The 21,152-nt window shown below is 41.7% G+C and overlaps 1 protein-coding gene across 2 annotated transcripts in view; it reads right to left on the bottom strand.

Annotated features, from left to right (window-relative positions):
- PDE11A (phosphodiesterase 11A) overlaps window positions 1–21,152 on the bottom strand; it is a 450,256-nt gene that overhangs the window by 87,194 nt on the left and 341,910 nt on the right. For both annotated transcript variants that reach the window (XM_051849396.2, XM_051849397.2), the window contains exons 13-14: window positions 12,082–12,191; window positions 600–690 (exon numbers count right to left, since the gene is read on the bottom strand). In XM_051849396.2, coding sequence (XP_051705356.2) covers window positions 600–690; window positions 12,082–12,191 — 201 coding nt within the window. The remainder of the gene's footprint in view (window positions 1–599; window positions 691–12,081; window positions 12,192–21,152) is intronic.

The following is a 21,152-nucleotide window of genomic DNA, read 5'->3' as shown; positions in this document are numbered from 1 at the left end:
AATTTAAAGCTCAGATGCCTCAGCCGGAGTCAGTGGTTTCTGTTTTACTCGGTGGAAAGCTAATCGTATAAAATCCCAACTACTTCTGACTCCTGCATTGCCACTTGAAGCAAAATAAGGCATATGGCATGAGCCCTGTCCCACCAGCAATTTTAGGTTCTTTCATCTTTTATAGGCTTCTCAACTATGCTCATAAAGTATAACTTTCTCACCCCAGTTTTGCTTCTACCATATTTAAAAATTGCTCTGGGTTTCACAAAATGAGAATGTTGGGCTACTTAGTCATTGGCTCAAGTCCCCCAATAAGTAGGCTTCTGTGTCTCTTAAGGAATGGAAAATCATGCTCTGGTGGCATACGGTCTATCCTGCTGACCCCAGCCACTGATGAAACACAAATGAATCGGCTTAGAAAGAATTTGAACAAGGCCCTTGCTCGGTCATCTAAAAGAATCAAAAGAACTACAAAGGCCCCACAGTTGGACTTCAGTGGTTTTCTCGTATCTCTGCATCTGCCTGTGGCACTACAAAGAAAGTGAGGGAGGAAGCAAATAGTTGTTTTGGTTTCCGTGAAGAAGAGAAACAGAACACCAGGTCAGTACCTCACTTTGAAGGATCATCACGGCGTGGTTAAAATGGTGGTGCTCTAAGGTAGCAGATGTTCCATAGAGCTGGGCCAGGGCAGAGCCGCTCCTGCAAGAGGACAGAGGGTGAGTGGGCAGGCCCCTTCAACCATCACCATTCTCCCAGTTCTTCTGCTCAAACTGCTTTTCCCACCTCTAGCAAAGGACAGGGACTAGTTACATTCTCAGGCAACAGCATGTGTTGTTCATGCCTCTCTTAAGAAACCCTTTCAGGAACATGTGGTTAGGCTACATATCATGGATGACAGACAGTACATAAGACATAGTCCCTGCCTCTAAGAAACTACAGAACAGTAAGGGAGATGCCACATGATCATAAGGAAAAACAATGCACACAACAACAATACAAATACTAATGCATCATACAGAGTGTTGCAGGTCCAATTTAGTGCAACAGATGTTCTGAGGGGAAAAGAGGGATCATTTGTGGATCAATGGAGGCTTTTTTGTTTGCTTTACAGAGATTTATTTATTTGAGAGGTAGAGTTACAGAGAGGGAGAGAAAGAGAGGGAGGTCTTCCATCGCTGGTTCACTCCCCAAACTGCAGGAGCTGGGGCGATCCAGATCCAGAAGGCAAGAGATTCTTCCAGGTCTTCTGCACGGGTGCATTGACCCAAGCATTCAGTTCATCTTCCACTGCTTTCCCAGGCCATTGGCACGGAGCTGGATCAGAAGTGGAGCAGCTGGGACTTGAACTGGTCCCCACATGGGATGCCTGTGCGGCAGGAGGAGGCTTAACCTACTATGCCACAATGCCAGCCCCCTTATGCTTCTTCTGAGAGTTCAGAACAACTGCCCTATTCCAAATGTGTTCATCTCTCCATAACAAAGGACCTGGTGAATATCCTGCCATGTACAGTTTATGCATTTTCTGTGGATGACTGACAACCTTCTAGCATGGTATCCCAGACCACAGTCACACTATGGAATCTTGGTGTAGAACTCTGCAAAGTTTCCTGGATTTGGAGTCAAATCTCAGCTCTTCCTCCACTTAGTAGCTTTCAACAGTTTCTTGGCCTCCTTAAGACTCCATTGCTTTGGACCTGGCCCTGTGGTGTAGAGGGTAAAGCCACCTTCAGTGCTGGCACCACATACGGGCATTGGTTCAAGTTCTGGCTGCTCCACTTCCAATAAAGCTCTCTGCTGTGGCCTGAGAAAGCAGTAGAAGATGGTCCAAATGCTAAGGCCCCTGCATCTGCATGGGAGACCCAGAAGAAGCTCCTGGCTCCTGGCTTAGGATAAGTGCAGCTCTGACTGTTGAGGCCATCTGGTGAACCAGCAGATGGAAGACTCTCTCTCTCTCTCTCTGTAACTCTAAATTTCAAGTAAATAAATAAATCTTATTATTAAAAAGACTCTATTGTTATATCTTTAAAATGATGATACACATACTCTGTTATTTATTTATTTTTTTAACTTTTATTTAATGAATATAAATTTTCAAAGTACAGCTTATGGATTAGAATGGCTTCCCCCCTATAACGTCCCTCCCACCCACAACCCCCCCCTTTCCCACTCCCTCTCCCCTTCCATTCACATCAAGATTCATTTTCAATTCTCTTTATATACAGAAGATCAGTTTAGAATACATTAAGTAAAGATTTCAACAATTTGCTCCCACACAGAAACATCAAGTGAAAAATACTGTTTGAGTACTAGTTATAGCATTAAATCACAATGTACAGCACATTAAGGACAGAGATCCTACATGAGGAGTAAGTGCACAGTGACTCCTGTTGTTGACTTAACAAATTGACACTCTTGTTTATGGCATCAGTAATCACCCTAGGCTCTTGTCATGAGCTGCTAAGGCTATGGAAGCCCCCTGAGTTCACCAACTCTGATCATATTTAGACAAGGCCATGGTCAAAGTGGAAGTTCTCTCCTCCCTTCAGAGAATGGTACCTCCTTCTTTGATGACCCATTATTTCCACTGGGATCTCACTCGCAGAGATCTTTCATTTAGGTGGTTTTTTTTTTTTTTTTCCCCCAGAGTGTCTTGGCTTTCCATGCCTGAAATACTCTCATGGGCATTTCAGCTGGATCCACATGCCTTAAGGGCTGATTCTGAGGCCAGAGTGCTGTTTAGGACATCTGCCATTCTATGGGTCTGCTGTGTATCTCACTTCCCATGTTGGATCATTCTCTCTCTTTTTTATTCTATCAGCTAGTATTTGCAGACACTATTCTTGTTTATGTGATCCCTTTGGTTCTTAGTCCTATCATTATGATCAATTGTGAACAGAAATTGATCACTGGGACGAGTGAGATGGCATTGGTACATGCCACCTTGATGGGATTGAATTGGAATCCCCTGGTATATTTCTAACTCTACCGTTTGAGGTAAGTCAGCTTGAGACATACTCTGCTATTTATAAGACTACAGTAATATATTTGAAAGTGCCTATCACAGTGCCTGGTATGTATTAGATTGTGGTTTCTAGTAATTATTTTATATCAATTATCTTTATATTGGTTATTAGCCAATAATTTAAATACACATGGATATCTACACTTTAAATCAATAAAATGATCATTATAACTTGAAGGGACTACTTTGAGTTATCTGTTAATTTTGTTTATGTGGAACAAACCATTCCTCAATGATGTCAGTTCAATAAGGTGTTCACTGAAAATGTTCAAATACATTCTGTTAAAACTCTTTTCTTGGAGTAGGACTTAGAGCATTGAAAGGTCCCAGAGAATCTGGGATTCAAAGGGCAGCTGTGGGGCTCGAGTTTAAGTTCCATCTCTGTCTGCGTGTGCTTTCTTGCTCCTTGCCAGGGACTTGGTTGTCAAAAGCACAATTTGACCTTAACTTGGAAATGCTGCTCACAGTCTGTCCAGCCAGTTAGAGAAGCAAGGACTGCAGCTAAGAGCCTTGTGAGGAATTTTGGTGAGAAGCTGACCTCCTGAACAGCGTGAGGTAACCTGAGACCACAGCTAGTTCAAGGGTACAGGGCACCTGTGATTCTTGGAAAGACTCAGAGCTGACCACACATTGGCAGAAATAGCAGGATTGGTTCAGTAGGGATGATTACCAGAGTTAGTAAGGAGGATACTAGATTTTAATTGGGCATGTGTTATTTTTTATAAAACTTGCCTTAGTCTGTATCATTCAATAAGTTAAATTTTGGTTGGCTAATCTTAGTCACGAATTATTGTTTAATGTTAGTTATATAGGGTGCATTCCTATGGAAACTCATGTCTCAAATGTGTATTATATGCCTTTGTCTTTGCTGAAATTCTAGGATGCCTTACATCCAAGTGTGTTCTATGGAGTAGATGCTTAAAAATCTATTAGCTGTTTAGCTAATAAGCTTACAGTGTCTAGTCATTATAATTCAAATTTGAAGGTTGTCAGTCAGTAATAAGCATGTTAACATGCTTTATAATAATGCTACTAATAATCATAGCTACTATGCTCTAGGCAGCATATTAACAAATTAATACATTATTTTATCTAGTCTTGACAGCAACCATGAAATAGGTATTACTTTCTCACTTTACTCATGAGGAAACCGAGGCTCAGAAAAGTTATGTAACATTTCCAAGTTTTAAAGCTCCTTCTCATTGTATAATGAGAGTGATACTTATAACATATATTTCATATATTTGATTTTTCATTTTTACCAAGCTGGTTGTCACCAATGAAAGATTTCAAAATTTAATTCATAATTCTATAGTATGAGGGGATCTTCAGAAAGTTAATGGAAAATGAGTCATGTTTTCAAAAATTTTTTGTACCAAAATAAACTTGTTTCCATTTTATTAGGGAGAGAGTGACAGACACAGATAAAGACAGATAGAGAAAAGGGAGTTCCCAGCTGCTGATTTACTCCCCAAATGCCTACCATGGCCTGGGCTGGACCAGGCCAACCACAAGGGCCAGGAATGCAATCCAAATCTTCTATGTGGGAGGCAGGAACCCAAGTTCTTGAGTCATCACCTGCTGCCTTCCAGAGTCTACACTGGAGGGAAGTTGGAGTCAGGAGCTGAACCAGGAATTGAACCTGGGTACTCCAATATGGGATGCAGGTGTCCTAACTGCTAGGTTAAATTCTTGCTCCCTAGGCTTATCTTTTAATTCTATTTTTCCATGAACTGTTTGAAGTCCTCTCATTTATGTGTTAACCACAGGCTCAGATTCTCATGATTCATTTTTGTTAAACAGTCAGGCTCAGATGCACCTCACTTACTGATATGAATCCTGATAACTTAGACACTGATGAGGCAGGTAGGGTCAAGATGTACAATATTATCTCTTCCTTTATTCACTTCAGCTTAGCAGACCCCATAAAATCACAAGTCACTTTGTATTTTCTTTGTTCAGGATGAATAAGGAGAGTTTCCTTTCTTAACCAGGAAAGAAACAAAGACTCTGGCTCCGAGGCTGCCCTTCTCCCTCTCCCCAGTGTCCATATGGCTTCTGAACTGCGGTGGTTCATCAGGACAGACTGCTTGTGCAAGTGTGACCACGCCATGTCCATGGTTTGAGCATATTCCTCATCGGATTCCCTTTGTCCCTTTCTGTAATTCCATCTTACAATCTGCCCTCTCACTTACAATACAGATTCAATTACAGAAAGCATGCGGATGTTGCAACTAAACCAGACTAATGCTATGAAAGTGGGGGAAAACACTGTGATTCATTCATTCATTCCCCAAACAATTATTAATGACTATCATTATGCCAGGCCTCAGGCACGTGGAGTACAAAGATAAGTAAGATGTGGCTCTTACCCTCAGGGCTCCCACAGTCCTCTATAATTGTGTCGAGGACTTTCTTGGACCAGCCTCAGACTAAAAATGCTTATCTTTCAACAAGCAAGGTGACATCTTTGCATTCAGAGAGTGGAACACAGTACTAAGTTTATTTTGAGCTTTCTAGATTAAAACAATCTAAACAAGAACATATCCATTTCCATACGGTTCCCTATCAGACTTTTGAAGACTGCCAAAACTCAAATTTTTTTTCACAGGCCAAGTTTCATGGAGAATGTTGCCTGTATCTGCTATTACACACTGTGAACTTCTAATGACCACCAGGAGTGAAGCCCACAGTCATAAAAGTTGATATAAGTGGCAAAAACTAAAATATGTCTGTTAGGATGAGCTTTATCAAAAAGGTATTCAACAGAATATTAACTTTGCAATGGTAAATGGCAGTGAGGACTGAAATACAAAGGGTACCATGGTCAAATAAGTTTGAGAAATGCTAGCTTTAAAAATTGAACCATTTCTGCACCGTAGGACTTCCCAGAGGCGCTGCTAGGTGAAAATACACCTTGTGATTCTGCGGGAAGGGAATGCAACATGCAGCATTTACCACTCTTAATTAATCATAAAACCATTTTTAAAGAGGTAATTTCTTTCATGTAATATATTTTCCATAAAGAAATACTTCTATTTTTTCATGGAAAATATGAAAAAAAACTCACAATCACATTTGGGAAAAATTGACATTAATACCACCTCCCATTTTAATTGTGGTAGGTATATTCATTACATAAGTAGTTTTGGTGCACACACACTGTAGATGTGAAAATGTGATTCCATATATGTAAGATGTATGGAGAGAGAAGGGAAGGGAGGAATAGAAGAGAATCCAAATTTCACAAGAACAAGTACTTTTAACTACATGAGTATTTGATGTACATTATTGATTAGATTGTCTCAAATGTGAAAGTTTTTCATTTGTTAACAGGGAACACATTGAAAAGAAAGTTACAAAAATAAGTCAGTGAGAATGTTGTTCCTATAGGCATTCAGCACTTTGTACAGGCACCAAGAATAAGTGTACAAATTAAAATGTACCTTCATAGTGTCCCTAGACATGCGCATTCTTTGAAAAAGAGACTTAATGGCAGAGTGCAGCCATGGCTTAGAGGAAACTTTAAACAGGAAAACTATGAAAGGTAATTAGGAAACTGAGAATTGTTGGGAGGTGGTGAGCAATGGGATTAGGCTGTCATGGCAGATTAATGTGCCCCAGTATTTCACTTCTGGGACCTGGCCGAAAGCGACAAGATGGGTTTTCATTCCCAAGAAATGAGTATAAGAGATTATGCTAGAAATGAATAGAAGAAGTCTCCTAGGAGAATATACTACAAAGCTGCCCGGTACTAATATTTAATCATCAGGGGCAGCTGTGAGGGGGAGGGGGATGAGTGGGGAATGCTGTCTCTGGAGAAAACAGGGGAGAGGTGTGAACAGAGCAATTTCGAGGCACTGTGGCACTGCTACACTCAATGCCTATTGATCATTCATTGCACGCACTCTAATACTTAAAAATTAAGAATAAAATATGAAAATGCAAAGGTTCACTTATCAGAAAGGCTAAGAGAATAAATCAAATTGTGCTCTAACTAAAGTCACACATTTTATTGTAGAGGCATTTTGCATTTTATATAGTAATTTGTCCCTTGCTAAATGTCTCCTATTTCTTTATAGCCTTATACATGAAACAAAGGTAGCATATGCTTTGACACATAATAATTGGTGCATTTAAATCCCATTTTCAAATCATTTGAAGGGCTAGAATGAGATTGTGAACACTTTAAGAGAAGGGACTGTTGGCCATACTTCTGTATTTCTCCCACAATGCCTAGCAAAGGGCCTTGAACTGCAAAAGCACTCAGTTATTTGGGAATACAAAAGGAGAAAGGGGTATACGTTGCTTCCCAGGAATTTTCTAAGCAATGGCACACTCACTGAATAAATCTATTCTAATCAGTGAAAAGCTGGTCTCTTCACTACACTGTAAGCAAATCTTTCAGCATTCATAGTTAACTGAGATTAGTTCATCTTAACTGAGATTGGGCAACAGTGGCAATAAGTGTCCTAAATTCAAAAGTGACTCCATTAGGTAAGTGCAGAGCATGTGGACATCTCATGAGTTGGTAAACTGTATATAAGTCTAGTCATGTTGAGGGGACACAGCACACCATCTAACAGGTAGCTGTGATCATGTGATACAAGGATGCAACAAAAATAAAATCGAAATGTAGAATTAGTGACCCAATACCTATCGAACAGAGTATGAAAGGTGTTAAGTCTTCTACAAGTGAATTGAGAGTTGGAAATCCCCAGTTTCCATTTTTGTGAAGATAAAGTGCTAAAAGTACAATTAGTTGGGTCTTGCTCAGTTCTACAATTTTTATGGCTCCATGTCTTCAATTGCTAGATATAAAAATATATTTTCATTTTCTAGGGCTATCAGATATGACAAGTTAACCAACACATTGGAAGCTCAAAGGTCCAGAGCAGATGTTATGAAGTCAGGGAAGAGAGCATAAGAGGGTGGTTAAAGAATGAATTTTGGAACCAGATGGTTTTGTTCCAAACTCCCTTCTACCATATGGGGGATGGACGAATTTGAGCAAATTATCTTCCTCAGGCTCAGTTACTCCTGTAAAATGGAGACAAAAAATACCTGCTCTCTAGAGACACTGGTGAGGGCTTGAGACATAGTAAACAACAAATTATTGTTCTTGTTGTTTCAGATGTGGTACGTTGCAAAGAACAGAAATGAAGTACAACCAGCTTCCTTAAGAAAAAGGTTAGCTAAATGGCACCAGAAGTCTAAGTTGGCCCAACTATTTCAAGCACAGCTGGGTCTCCTAGAGATGGGAGCAAAGATGAGAGCCAGGAATCAAGTCTGATTTTCCCCTGTCTTCCTTTTGGATTATGCAATTTCTCCTTTCTGATTCTCTCCATATACTAGTTTCATCATTCTCTCTTCTCTGAAAACCAGCTTTCTTGTTTTGTCCCATTTACATGGGATGTGGTCATGATAGCTTTTCCAAAATAGCAGCCCCAGCCCCAGGTCACCATGGACTTACAGCGTGGCTCCCTGTAGTTTACATCTGGTGTCATGGTGATTTAACTCCAAATTTCTTGTAAGCAAAATATAACTGGTCTAGCTTTGATTTAGGGGTATACTCCTAGTCCAAACAGCTCTTGGCCAACTGGCAAGAAGAACTGTCTCTTTCATTGTGACACACAGGCTTTCTCTCTGGGGCATGGTCACTGGTATCTGAGTCCAAGCATTGTACTCACTCTTAGCAGGTCCCACAATACGCTCACTATGGTTTTACAGACATAGAGCTAAAGCATGTATCTCTTATTTATGCATAAGTGGTAGAATGGTAGAGAGGCAGGAGGATGTTAGAGGGAGATACAATGATACAATTGGTCTGGTGGAGAAAGGAGCCCTAAATAAAATAATGGAATGCAGCTACAAGAAGTCAACATTAGGAAAAGTTAAACTCTATAATGAAAGCCTAAACAGTTTACATTTCAACAGGCTCCTGTTCTGTAGTACATTAAATCTGTATACATAAAAACAATACTTTTTAATGATTTATAAAAGGTTATACCTGTTTAGAAGATAAGGAAACTTTATTGAAAGGCTATAGTAAAATGGTTCAAATAAAATCTCATTCATTCATGCCTTCATTATCCACTCATTCAGCAAGTATTCAGTATGTGTTTGTTCTACTCTTGGCACTGTTCAGTTGTGGGTACTGAAGAACAAGGGGAGAGGCACCTGTAACTCAGCAATGAAAATGGAATGAGATCCACTTTTTGAAAACACAGCCAGGGCATTATGTGGGCATTAAAAAAAATGGCAAAGGGAGGCACAACAGGGTAGAACTCTGGGAGTGATGCTTCCTGGGGCATTTGAGGGAAAGCAGAAAAGGAAGGGCATTTCAGGCAAGGGAGCAGCAGAGAGATGAGAACCATCAGGGCTCCACTGAGCTCTTCAAGAAGTCCCTTGTGTCTGGAACACAGATGAAAGGCAAGGTGGGGTAAGCCGGGGCTAGTAGGTGTGGGCCAGAGAAATGGGAAAGAGTCCAGTGGGAAAGGACCCTAAGGGTCTAAACTAAGGAACTGGAACATTACTCTAAAAGTCACAGGAAGACTGTGGATGGCTTTCAAGCACAGGAATAAACTGGTCAGCTGTGTGATTTAGACAGATTATTGATGTCAATCAGAATAGAGGAGGAGATTTGAGCTATTGGTTGTAGCCACCCAGGATTAACAAAGTCACCCCCTCCTCTGCATTTGGTACAGTAACTACAGCTTTTTTGCAAGGAGGGAGTCTTGGTGACTTGTAGATTTGCAGTGGTGTTGTTCACTAGGATAATGAATAAGGAAAAGAGAAACATGCTTTCAGGTGAAGACTGATCAAGAGGCGACTGTGAGACTTCAAGTAGCAGGTGCCTCTTAAACCACTGGATTATGTGCCTATGTAGAATCTGAAAATTGGGGTTCAAATAAATGGATATGGGACTCATGAGCAGATGGATGGAGGCCCCATGCGAAGGGTCACAAAGAGCAGAAAGGAACAAAAGATAATAATACCAGTGAAGCTTGGGCCAGGAGGAGAGAGGCCTTGAAGCAAACTGAGAACGGTTCCAAGGATAGATGAAAATCCTTTGTCTTAGAGACAAAGAAAGAGATTCCAGAGGGAGGGAGAAGCAAAATATGTCGCATGCCAGAAGGATCAAGGTAAAAAGACAATAAAAGGTAAAGTAGCTCTGGGAGAAGGGGGCTGTTGGTGACATTACTGAAGATGGCTCCTCTGATGAGGTGCAGTTGGGAGTCATGTGTGAGGGCAGGAGTTGGGGAGAGTGAAGATAAGGAACCTAGCCAGCTCTCCAAGAAACTTGACTGGAAGGGAGGAAGAAGAGAACCAGGCCAGAAGCTACAGATAAGTGGAGGTTAAGGTGAGTGTTCTTGCAGGAGGAAGGGGAATTCATGTTAATAGGATGCATGGCACCAGGAGAAAGGAGGCAACTGACACCAGGGCCAGAGAGGAAGATTGATGGCCCAAGGGCCCAAAGGACTGTGCGAAGAAGGGATGCAAAGCAGAGGCACATGGTGTAGCCTTGGACGAGGAAAGCACAGCTTTTTCACTGAGACAGCAGGGAAGGAGGAAAGGATTGGGATGGGTAGATAAGTTTGTGGATGGCAGGGAGGAAATTGAGAGAGTTCTCGATTGATGGCCTCAATTTTCTCAGTGAAGTAGGAGGCAAGGTGATGTGCTGAGAGGTGTGGGGGAGGTGGTGGAGGGTGGAGCAGAAGGTGGTTTAGGGAGAGAAAATGTTCTGTGTCTGTTACTGCTAAGAGCAATGGGGACGATGCTAGAGAGGGACCGAGAGGGCTGGAAGGGAGACCTGAGCATACAGCAGAGTTGGGAGAATACGTGACTGGACCGTCTCAAATTCTCACAATTGTGACATTTTCTCCAAAAGCCTTTACAAGTTTAGGCAGAATAGCACAAAGTTGAATTGTCAGACTGAATCATGATTGATGCTTTGTTGAGTGAATGTTATAAAAATTTAAGAGGTTCAAGCACTATAGGCTATTGAGAAGAGAGTTGTAACGATAAGCTACAGGATTCAGCATAGTTAAGGAAGGGCCCAGTATAAAAACGCATCTGCTAGGTCACCAAGCACATGCAAGGGTCCAGTGTCTCAATGAATAGGCATTTGGGGAACAGAACTGAAGGGAACCTGCTGACACACAGTTGACCACTGAAGTTTCAGATGATATGAGTAGAGGACGGCTTTGAAATTAGTCATCTGAGGCTGATGTTCTTTGCAATCAGTCATTTTAATCTCACCTCTTTGTTATAGCTTTCCCAAACCTCTACTCTCCCTGCTCCCAATTTTTTCTCTCCTGCTTCTGATCTCTTGTATGCCAACAGAAAATGAAAAGAACACTAAAACTGGATGCTCAATATAAGGGTCAGGAGCCTTGGGGTTTCTTTGCAGCACCTGTGAGCCACCAAGCAATGGCTATCTTGACCAGTACAACTTGCTCTATTCTGTCATGCTCTTCTTCTGCATGGCAAATAGATGCCTCTACATCCCTGTACTTGTATTTATGTAAATTCTGTTTCTTTTTGTTTTCCACCTTTCTGTGGGAGTGGAGATAAAGGGAGCAAAGGCTACTCCTTGTAGGTAGCTTTATTTCACTGCAGATCCCACAACACCCAGAGTCAAAAGAACACTAGAAATGACTGCAGCAGGAAGAGATGTTTTGTGATATAAAATTTCCAAAGACTGGCTTCTATTTTAATGTTTTTAAAACCAAATTTTGAGAGTAGCAGGTATAAGAAGCTTATAATGCCACACAGACAAATGTTTTGGGAGGAAAGATCTAGGCCCTTTAAAATCTGAGCTTTGCTATCTGACTGAGGTCAACAGAGACAGACCAGATCAACAAGCATGACATGAAGGGCAAATTTGCAATTAAAAGAAGAATAGGGAATTATAAAGATGGATGGGCCCCATGACATGCACGCCCAAGCCTGCATGGCCTTGGCCCCGGATGCCAGAAATTAATGCTTTACTCTTTAGCACTCATCACCTTTGGCTCCGAACAGAAAGGCAAATGCATTAAAATAACAACAATTAGAACACTTACTTAGCTTGGAAGGCATTGTTGGTTCCCCTGTGGTCGAGGTCATGACACAGGCATCCCACAATCACCGCTAAAATTTCCACCTCGGTCAGAATCTCTTGAAACCCAGCAGTCTGGGAAGAAGGAGAAAATGGCAACAGTCACTACTGGGGGCACAGAGGGTTGGGGGGGGGGGGCGTGGATCAGGTCAGTCCACTGAGCAACAATCAGCCCTGTTTTCATAGCCACATCATTTAAGGAAATGATTAACTGCCATCCCTCTGGATGACTGAGGGTTGAGTGGTCAGTTGCACAGCCTCAGGTCCCCACAGTGATGAATTAGCTCGCTGTCACAGTGGCCTGTGCTGCCTTGCTGGGACAGAGTTTAGACTGTTTTCTTTCCTTTTCAGGGAGGAGGGTATAGTCTCCAGATACAGTGACAGTTTGGCAAAGGCCCAGAGCAAAATGTGTTCTGTTTTTCTACTTTGTAATGAAGAGAGCACTGGGTTTCTCATAGTAGGGGATAGAAGAGGGCTGTGGATTTTGAACTGAATGCCATATCCACCAGATGCCATTGCAGGGAGAGCAGACAAAAGAAGGGGAAAGAAGGCTCTTTTTATATTAAAAGGAGCAAGTTAGAATTACTTGGGTTGTTACATGTTGACATTCTAGAAGCTATCTTGAAAATGCCTTAATTCATTTTGGGTTGGGAGTAGATTAAATTCACTCAGCTACCAGGGCAGTGCATGCCCAGGAAACAATAATTTGAGGGAGGATTAGGCAACCCAGATTGAGGATCAAGTGGAGTATACATTACTTGGAATTCATTTTTTTCTTATCCTGTGGTAGTTTGCTTGCGAAAAATCAGTGTGATGGGGTTTCTTTTGGAAGCACTTTGATATACTCATGTAACCAAGGGCAGCAATGGTTCTTTGGTTCCTGCTGGCCCTTTCATTAGTTCAGAAGAGAAAGTGCACCTCTGGGAAAGCTGGGCTATGCATTTTCTTGATCCAAGGCCTTTTACTTAGTAAGTCTCCCATTTCATTACTTATTAAAATCTTCATCACAGGGCAGGAGGAGGGGAGAGTTAGGGCTCAGATTGCTTTACTCTTCATGTATGTGTGTTTTTCCCCCAAATCTATATCACTGGCTAGTATCTATAAAACACTTCTCTTACAGCAAAGAAATCTCTACTTTTTAATTAGTTTTGTTTTTAATGCAGAAATTACTGAATAACAGGTTCCTGTGTTGGCAAATCTATTTTATAAAAACTGACTTGAGTCTACTGTTACATTTAGAAATGCATACTTGTACAATTTCATCTGTATAGCAAATGGAACGATTAATAAATTGTCTGAGAGTAAGAAGCAGTCCATGTCAGAGCTTGTATGCACCCTCCATTTTAAGATTTGGAATTGGTTGTTGGTTGTTTTAAATGAATTTTATTTTACTTACAGTTTTACCTCTGATCATTATTTAAAAAATTCAAGTTGTACTAAGAGACTGAGAAGCAAGACCCAGAAATTCCTCATCCTTCCTTTTTCTGACTCCCATGGGCATCTGCTTTCCATTTTCTTTTTTACCTAAATTTGTAGTTCCATATATTTCTATTTAATATGCACATGTTAGCACCTGGTTATGTGATACATCTTTTTTTATTTTATTTTTTATTTTTTTATTTTTTGACAGGCAGAGTGGACAGTGAGAGAGAGAGACAAAGAGAAAGGTCTTCCTTTGCCATTGGTTCACCCTCCAATGGCCGCCGCGGCCGGCGCGCTGCGGCCGGCGCACCACGCTGATCCGATGGCAGGAGCTAGGTGCTTCTTTTGGTCTCCCATAGGGTGCAGGGCCCAAGCACTTGGGCCATCCTCCACTGCACTCCCTGGCCACAGCAGAGAGCTGGCCTGGAAGAGGGGCAACCGGGACAGAATCCGGTGCCCCGACCGGGACTAGAACCCAGTCCGCCGGCGCCGCAAGGCGGAGGATTAGCCTAGTGAGCCACAGCGCTGGCCAGTGATACATCCCTTATATGGTCCTTCCTATGTACTGATACTGTCCTGAGAGTTTTATACTGTTTCACTTATTAATTCTCATTGTTTTATGAGTTAGGAATATTATTAACCCAGTAACAGATGAGAAAACTGTCATAGAGTCTACATCATAGAGCCAAGCACTCACAGCTTGTATGTGGCAGAGCAAGGGCAAGCTCCAGGATGCTATCCCCAGGGTCAGTCCTTCAACACTGATGATATCTGGTGGCAGGTGTGAGTTTGCGAGTTTATTGTCTACTACTCACTCCACGGCCCCAAGGCAATCCAGGTTCAGAGCTTTCCTGATTATCTCCTTTTAATTACCACTCGGTGCTGAGTCAACTAACACAGAATGATTGCTTCCTTTCTTATGAACATTTTTGCAAGTCCTGGAGTTAGGATTTCAGACATCTAGGTCTTATCACATCCTGCACAATTCTGTAAAATGATTCTCAAAACAATCTTAGAGCGGGACAAGAATGTCATACCTTTCGCTGGATCCCTCCCATCCTGGGACTCCTTCCTGCAAGTTGACCCTGTTGTCTGTTCTGGATTCTCTGTCTGGGGATAGCTGCCCTCCTGGGCATCCCTCATTGTCACTCAGGGCTGTCCCCTCGCAGCTTCTGCTGCTGCTCTCTCACCTCCTGCATCCCAGGCCTTTCTCCCTCCTCCTGGCACCCTCGTTTTGTAGGAGCACACCTGCCAGGCTTCACGAGAAAGGGTGTGCATTGCTTAACACTGGGCAGCTCACTGTTTTGGAGGTTTTGCATGACAGATAAAGTCTTTCTTCTGTTCTCATCCCCAGTTGCTAGCTCATCTAATAATTCTAGGTTGAAACATTTTCACTCAGAATATTGAAGGATGGCTCTGTTGTTTTCTTGCTTTGGAAAAGAACACACTATTCTTCTTAACACTTTGAATATTACTTGATTTTCCTTTAAAATTTCTTCTCTATCCCCAGTGTTTAGCAATTTAAAAAAGATGTACTTTGCAATTTGGGCTTTTTCTCAATTTGCATGGTAGCCCAATCTGAGGGCTCAAATTTTTAGTACAATATTCTCTTAAACTTTAAAATACTTTTTTTGTCTTCAATATTTTTTTTTCTGGACTATCTGAATGAATGCCATTTGGTTGGACACTGGAATTTTTTTTTTAAGATTTTATTTATTTATTTGAGAGGTAGAGTTACAGACAGTGAGAGGGAGAGACAGAGAGAAAGGTCTTCCTTCTGTTGGTTCACTCCCCAAATGGCCGCAACTGCTGGAGCTGTGCCGAGCCGAAGCCAGGAGCTTCTTCTAGGTCTCCCACATGGGTGCAGGGGCCCAAGAACTTGAACTATCTTCTATTGCTTCCCCAGGCCATAGCAGAGAGCTGGATTGGAAGAGGAGCAGCTGGGACTAGAACCGGCGTCCATATGGATACCAGTGCTTCAGGCCAGGGCTTTAACCCACTGTGCCACAGTGCTGGCCCAGATACTGGAATTCTTATATTTATTTTCATTTATTTATTTATTTATTTATATTATTTTTTTGACAGAGTTAGACAGTGAGAGAGAGAGACAGAGAGAAAGGTCTTCCTTCCGTTGGTTCACCCCCCAAATGGCTGCTACGGACAGCGCACTGCGGTGATTCGAAGCCAGGAGCCAGGTGCTTCCTCCTGGTCCCCCATGGGGTGCAGGGCCCAAGCACTTGAGCCATCTTCCACTGCCTTCCCGGGCCAAAGCAGAGAGCTGGACTGGAAGAGGAGCAAGTGGGACAGAACCGGCGCCTCGACCAGGACTAGAACCAGGAGTGCCAGCGCCGCAGGCAGAGGATTAGCCTAGTGAGCCGCAGCGCCGGCCTATTTATTTTCTTATGTAGTTATCTCTTCTTTCTCATATAGAATTTGCCTCTCACTTTGTAGGAATAATTAATATTTTTAATTTATAAGCATGCTATTTTGATATATAAGCATGCTATTCTCCATGGAAGCATTGCTTTATTTTTCTGAAGATATTAAATTTTAACAATATTTACTTAGATTTAAGAATCTTTAACATTTTGTCATATTTATTTTCTATGTAAATATTATATATACATTCATACAATTTGTCTTAAAAGCACGGATATTAATATTACATAATGTAGGATTCAAGACAGTGCCATAAAGTGAGAGAAGAGGGTATATTATTATGCAGAGGGTATAATTCAGTGAAGACAAGATTTACAATTATTTATATATCAAATAATATAACATCCACACATTTTTTATACTCCATATATTAACTTCCACATATGAAAGAAAGCATGGATTTTTCTTTATGTATCTGGCTTATTTCATTAGCATAATGAACTCCAGGTTGATCCATTTTGTTACAAATGTCAGGACTTCATCGTTTTTAATGGCTGGGTAATATTCCACCCTGCGAATACACCACATTTTCTTTGTGCCGTCATCAGCTGATGGATATCTAGCTTGACTCTATATCTTTGCTATTGTGTGCTGGGCTGTGATTACAGTTCTGAAATTTCTTTCTGTCCCAATTGCCTACTTCTCCATACTCCTTCTTTCTCTCCGTTCTTGGAGGCTTCCCTCCAGCGTCTGGTCATTTTTAATGTTCTGTTCACATCTAAGAATAAGGCACGACACCAAGTCACAGTGGGTTTCGGGGGCAGTAGCTTGCCGGGCCTGACCACAGGGTGATCAAGTAGCTGGCTGGTCTTTCGCTGGAGATCCTCAAACATCAGAGTCTTATCTCATTTTCTCCAGGCTCCTCAGTCTGTTGCCTGGGAATGGTGTGAACATGGGTCTTGACATCCTGAGGAGAGAGAATTGAAGCTTCCCATCGAAGAGGATATGGGCTTTCACTGAAACTCCTTATTTCCTGTGTGCATCTCCTTTGCTGGTGTCTCCAAGGCAGGGGGTCCAGTTTCTCCAACAATACTATGGTTACTACCTGGATGGGGGTGTGAGGACCCTCTGACCGCGGGAGGAGGAGAGGGCTTGGAGACTCAGCTGTGTTCATCACTGTCTCATCGCACCTCATCCTATTTTTTGTGGTACCTGAATCCTCCAGTTCCTAAGCCTCGCTAGGTTCTGAGTGTGTTGATTCTTCCTCTGCTCTCTCCTCACCATGCCTTTCTCTGCTCAGTTATGAACAATCCTCCGTTTGCTGCCTTCATTTGTTAGGATTATATGAAAGGTAGAGTTTTCAAACATTTCTTATTGTTTTTTTTGCTACTTGGGGTGATTTTTTGAAAGGAGAGGGGGATGAAAGTGTCTTTTTTTGGTCATGTCTATCACCTTTAAATTATATATACCTTGCTGGGTTTGGTATTGCAGGTCTGAGGGAGCAGGTAAGTATGTGGTGCACTGGTTAAGTCACCACGTGAGATGCCCAAATCCCATATCAGAGTATCTGATTAGAGTCCCAGCTACACTGTTTCTGATCCAGCTTCCTGCTAATGTGCACCCTGGGAGACAGCAGGCAATGGCTCAAGTATTTGGATCACTGCAACCCATGTAGGAAAACTCAGTTGAGTCTTGGGCTCCTGGTTTCAGTCTGGCCCACTCCTGGCTATTTGGGGAGTGAACCAGCAGATGGTAAATCTGTCTCTTGAATAAAATAAAAATAAATAAGTAAAAGTTCCTTTAAAAATTCAACTATGGGGGCCAACACTGTGGCACAGAAGGTAAGCCTCAGCCTGTAGCACTGGCATCCCAAAAGGGTGCTGATTTGAGTCTTGACTACTTCCTTCTGATCCAGCTCCCTGCTAATGCACCTGGGAAAGCAGCAGAGGATAGCCAAAGTCCTTGGGCCCCTGCACCCACGTGGGAGACCTAGAAGAAGCTCATGGCTTCAGCCTAGCCCAACCCTGGCTGTTGTAGCCATTTGGAGAGTGAACCAGCAGATGGAAGATCCCTCTCTTTTGCTCACTCTCTCTCTCTCTCTCCCTCTCTCACTTTAACTTTGCTTTTCAAATAAATAAATAAATAAATAAATAAATCTTTAAAACAAATTCCAACAATGAAATACATATCTATGATACTGTGGAAGTAGGTATTGTAAACAATGACACTGCACTGAAATGTAGAGGTTTCTGCTATGAGAATACTATTGACTAGAGCTAGCTGACCAATCAGAACAATAATAGGAATAATGTTAACACTAAGGTAATTTGAGTATAAATTTAATTCAGAGTTAAAATTAAATGTCATCTAATAGACTCAAATCACAAACCCAAATCAGTTTTTTTTTTTTTTTTTTTAAAGAGGCAGAGTTAGACAGAGGGAGAGAGAGACAGAGAGAAGGGTCTTCCTTCCATTGGTTCACCCCCCAAATGGCTGCTATGGCTGGCGTGCTGCGCCTATCTGAAGCCAGGAGCCAGGTGCTTCCTCCTGGTCTCCCATGCGGGTGCAGGGGCCCAAGAACTTGGGTCATCCTCCACTGCCTTCCTGGGCCACAGTAGAGAGCTGGACTGGAAGAGGAGCAACAGGGACTAGAACCCGCCGCCCATATGGGATGCCGGCACCACAGGCGGAGGATTAACCAAGTGAGCCACGGCGTCGGCCCCCCAAATCAGTTTTTAAAAGCCACCAGTTATCATCCATTCTATAGTAGGACAGAATGTTTTTTGCTATGATTCCCAACACAGCCACTGCTCCCTTGTTTTAAAAATCCGGTGCCTAGTTTGTAAACTATGTGTATTGTGGATACTTTTGAGAATTTGATGAAAGCCATGAACTTTCCTCCCAGGCATTTTTCTTGATTTTTATGATATTAAAAGACCACAGAGTCCATCCCTGGATCCAGGAATAAAGAATCCCTGAAGTATGACACACACACACACACACACACACACACACACACGACGTATTTACCTCTCTTGACTTGTGATACCTGAGTTACTGAAGCAGTACCTGTCTCTTGACTGTGATTTAAAGCTGCCTGGTAAATGGTTTCTGAGAATCGTCAAGCCTGAAAAGTGTCCACCTGCCACTGAGTGTCCATTTACACCTCCTCCGTCCTCATCCGTCTTCCTTCAAGCCCTATCTATTCAGACCTGCATGTACCCACATGGAGTGGAAAAAGTCATCTGTCTGCTGAGGACAATATAACTTTCAAAAGAAAGCAGGGAGATAGCAAAAAGTATATTTTAATGCACTGATCTCATTCTAGACTTTGGTTTATTCTTTTTAACTTCAAATAAAATTATGTCTTTTCTATCCTCTACCCAATAATTATTTAGGTTAATATGTCATTTAAGAAGTTAGGTTAATACATCATTTAAGAAATGTAAGCAGCAAATATAACATCTAAGTAAAGAGACAGTAAAGACATATGAGGGATCCTCAAAAAGTTCATGGAATTTGCATATTATGAAAAACTATGCATGGATTTCAATTTTTTGCACCAAAATATATTTATCTCTTAATTCTACTTTCTAAGAATTTAGAATAAGATATAAGAATTTAGAATTTAGATAATAAGAATTTAGAATTTAGATATATACCATATGTTTATGTGTGTGGATATGTGCTTGTGAATTTTTTTTGTTTTAAGAATAATGTCAAACTTCATCAAACTCTTCCAACATGGAATAACACAGTGACATTCTGAAAAGTATCCATTCATTTATTCAGGAGGAACTGTTTATAGTATTCAGCATTTACTCTGTGCCAGACACTAGGAACAGAGAAGTGAACAAGAGGGCAATGCTCCTGGCCCATGCTGCACACGTAGTCTGGTCACACTGGGAGCTGGCCAGGACAGTGCGCAGATTTCCTATTTATTTATTTATTTACTTACTTACTTATTTAGATTTGTTTATTTTTAGTTTGAAAGGCAGAGTTAGAAAGAGAGGGAGAGACAGAGAGATCTCCCATCCAGTGGTTCACTCCCCAAATGGCCACAATCCCCAGGCTGTGTCAGGCCAAAGCCAGGAGCCTGAAACTCCATCAGTGTCTCCTACCTGGGTGTAGGGGACCAAGGACTTGGGCCCAGGAAGCTATATCAGAAGTGGAGCAGCTGGGACTTGAACCAGTGCCTATATGAGATGCTGGCTTTGAAGGCAGCAGCTTAACTCATTATGTCACAATCCTGGCCACAGAATTCCCATTTTCAATGAGAATCTGTCATTGATTGCAATTTGTGGAAGAGAGTAATGGTAGACAGGCTACCATATCTGCTTTGGTCCTGGAGATGGCACATCATGGACTGCATGTATGTCCTTGTCATGTGTGCAGTCCTGGCATAATAATCTGAGAAAGTAATGCTAGAAATTCTGCCCTCATGTTCCTTTGTAAAAATATAATTAAGGACAGATCCCACATGAGGAGTAAGTACACAGTGACTCCTGTTGTTGACTTAACAATTTGACACTCTTGTTTATGGCATCAGTAATCTCCCTAGGCTCTAGACATGAGTTGCCAAGGCTATGGAAGCCTTTTGAATTTGCCAACTTCGATCTTATTCTGACAGGGTCATAGTCAAAGTGGAAGTTCTCTCCTCCCTTCAGAGAAAGGTACCTCCTTCTTTGATGGCCCCATTCTTTCCACTGGGATCTCACTCACAGAGATCTTTCATTTAGTTTTTTTTTTTTTTTTTTTTTTTTTTTTTTTTTTTTTTGCCAGAGTGTCTTGGCTTTCCATGCCTAAAATCCCCTCATGGTCTCTTCGGACAGATCCAAATGCCTTAAGGGCTGATTCTGAGGCCAGAGTTCTGTTTAGGACATCTGCCATTCTATGAGTCTGCTGTGTATCCCACTTGCCATGTTGGATCGTTCTCGCCCTTTTTTATTCTATCAGCTAGTATTAGCAGACACTAGTCTTGTTTGTGTGATCCCTTTGACTCTTAGACCTATCAGTGCGATCAATTGTGAACTGAAATTGATCACTTTGACTAGTGAGATGGCATTGGTACATGCCACCTTGATGGGAATGTATTGGAATCCCCTGGCACAATTCTAACTCCACCATTTGGGGCAAGTCCGATTGAGCATGTCCCAGATTGTACATCTCTTCCTTCTCTTATTCCCACTCTTATATTTAACATGGATCACTTTTCAGTTAAATTTAAACACCTAA

This window comes from Oryctolagus cuniculus, chromosome 3, assembly GCF_964237555.1.
Source record: "Oryctolagus cuniculus chromosome 3, mOryCun1.1, whole genome shotgun sequence".
NCBI classification, from domain to species: Eukaryota; Metazoa; Chordata; class Mammalia; order Lagomorpha; family Leporidae; genus Oryctolagus; species Oryctolagus cuniculus.
This window is presented reverse-complemented; position numbering and strand designations above follow the sequence as displayed.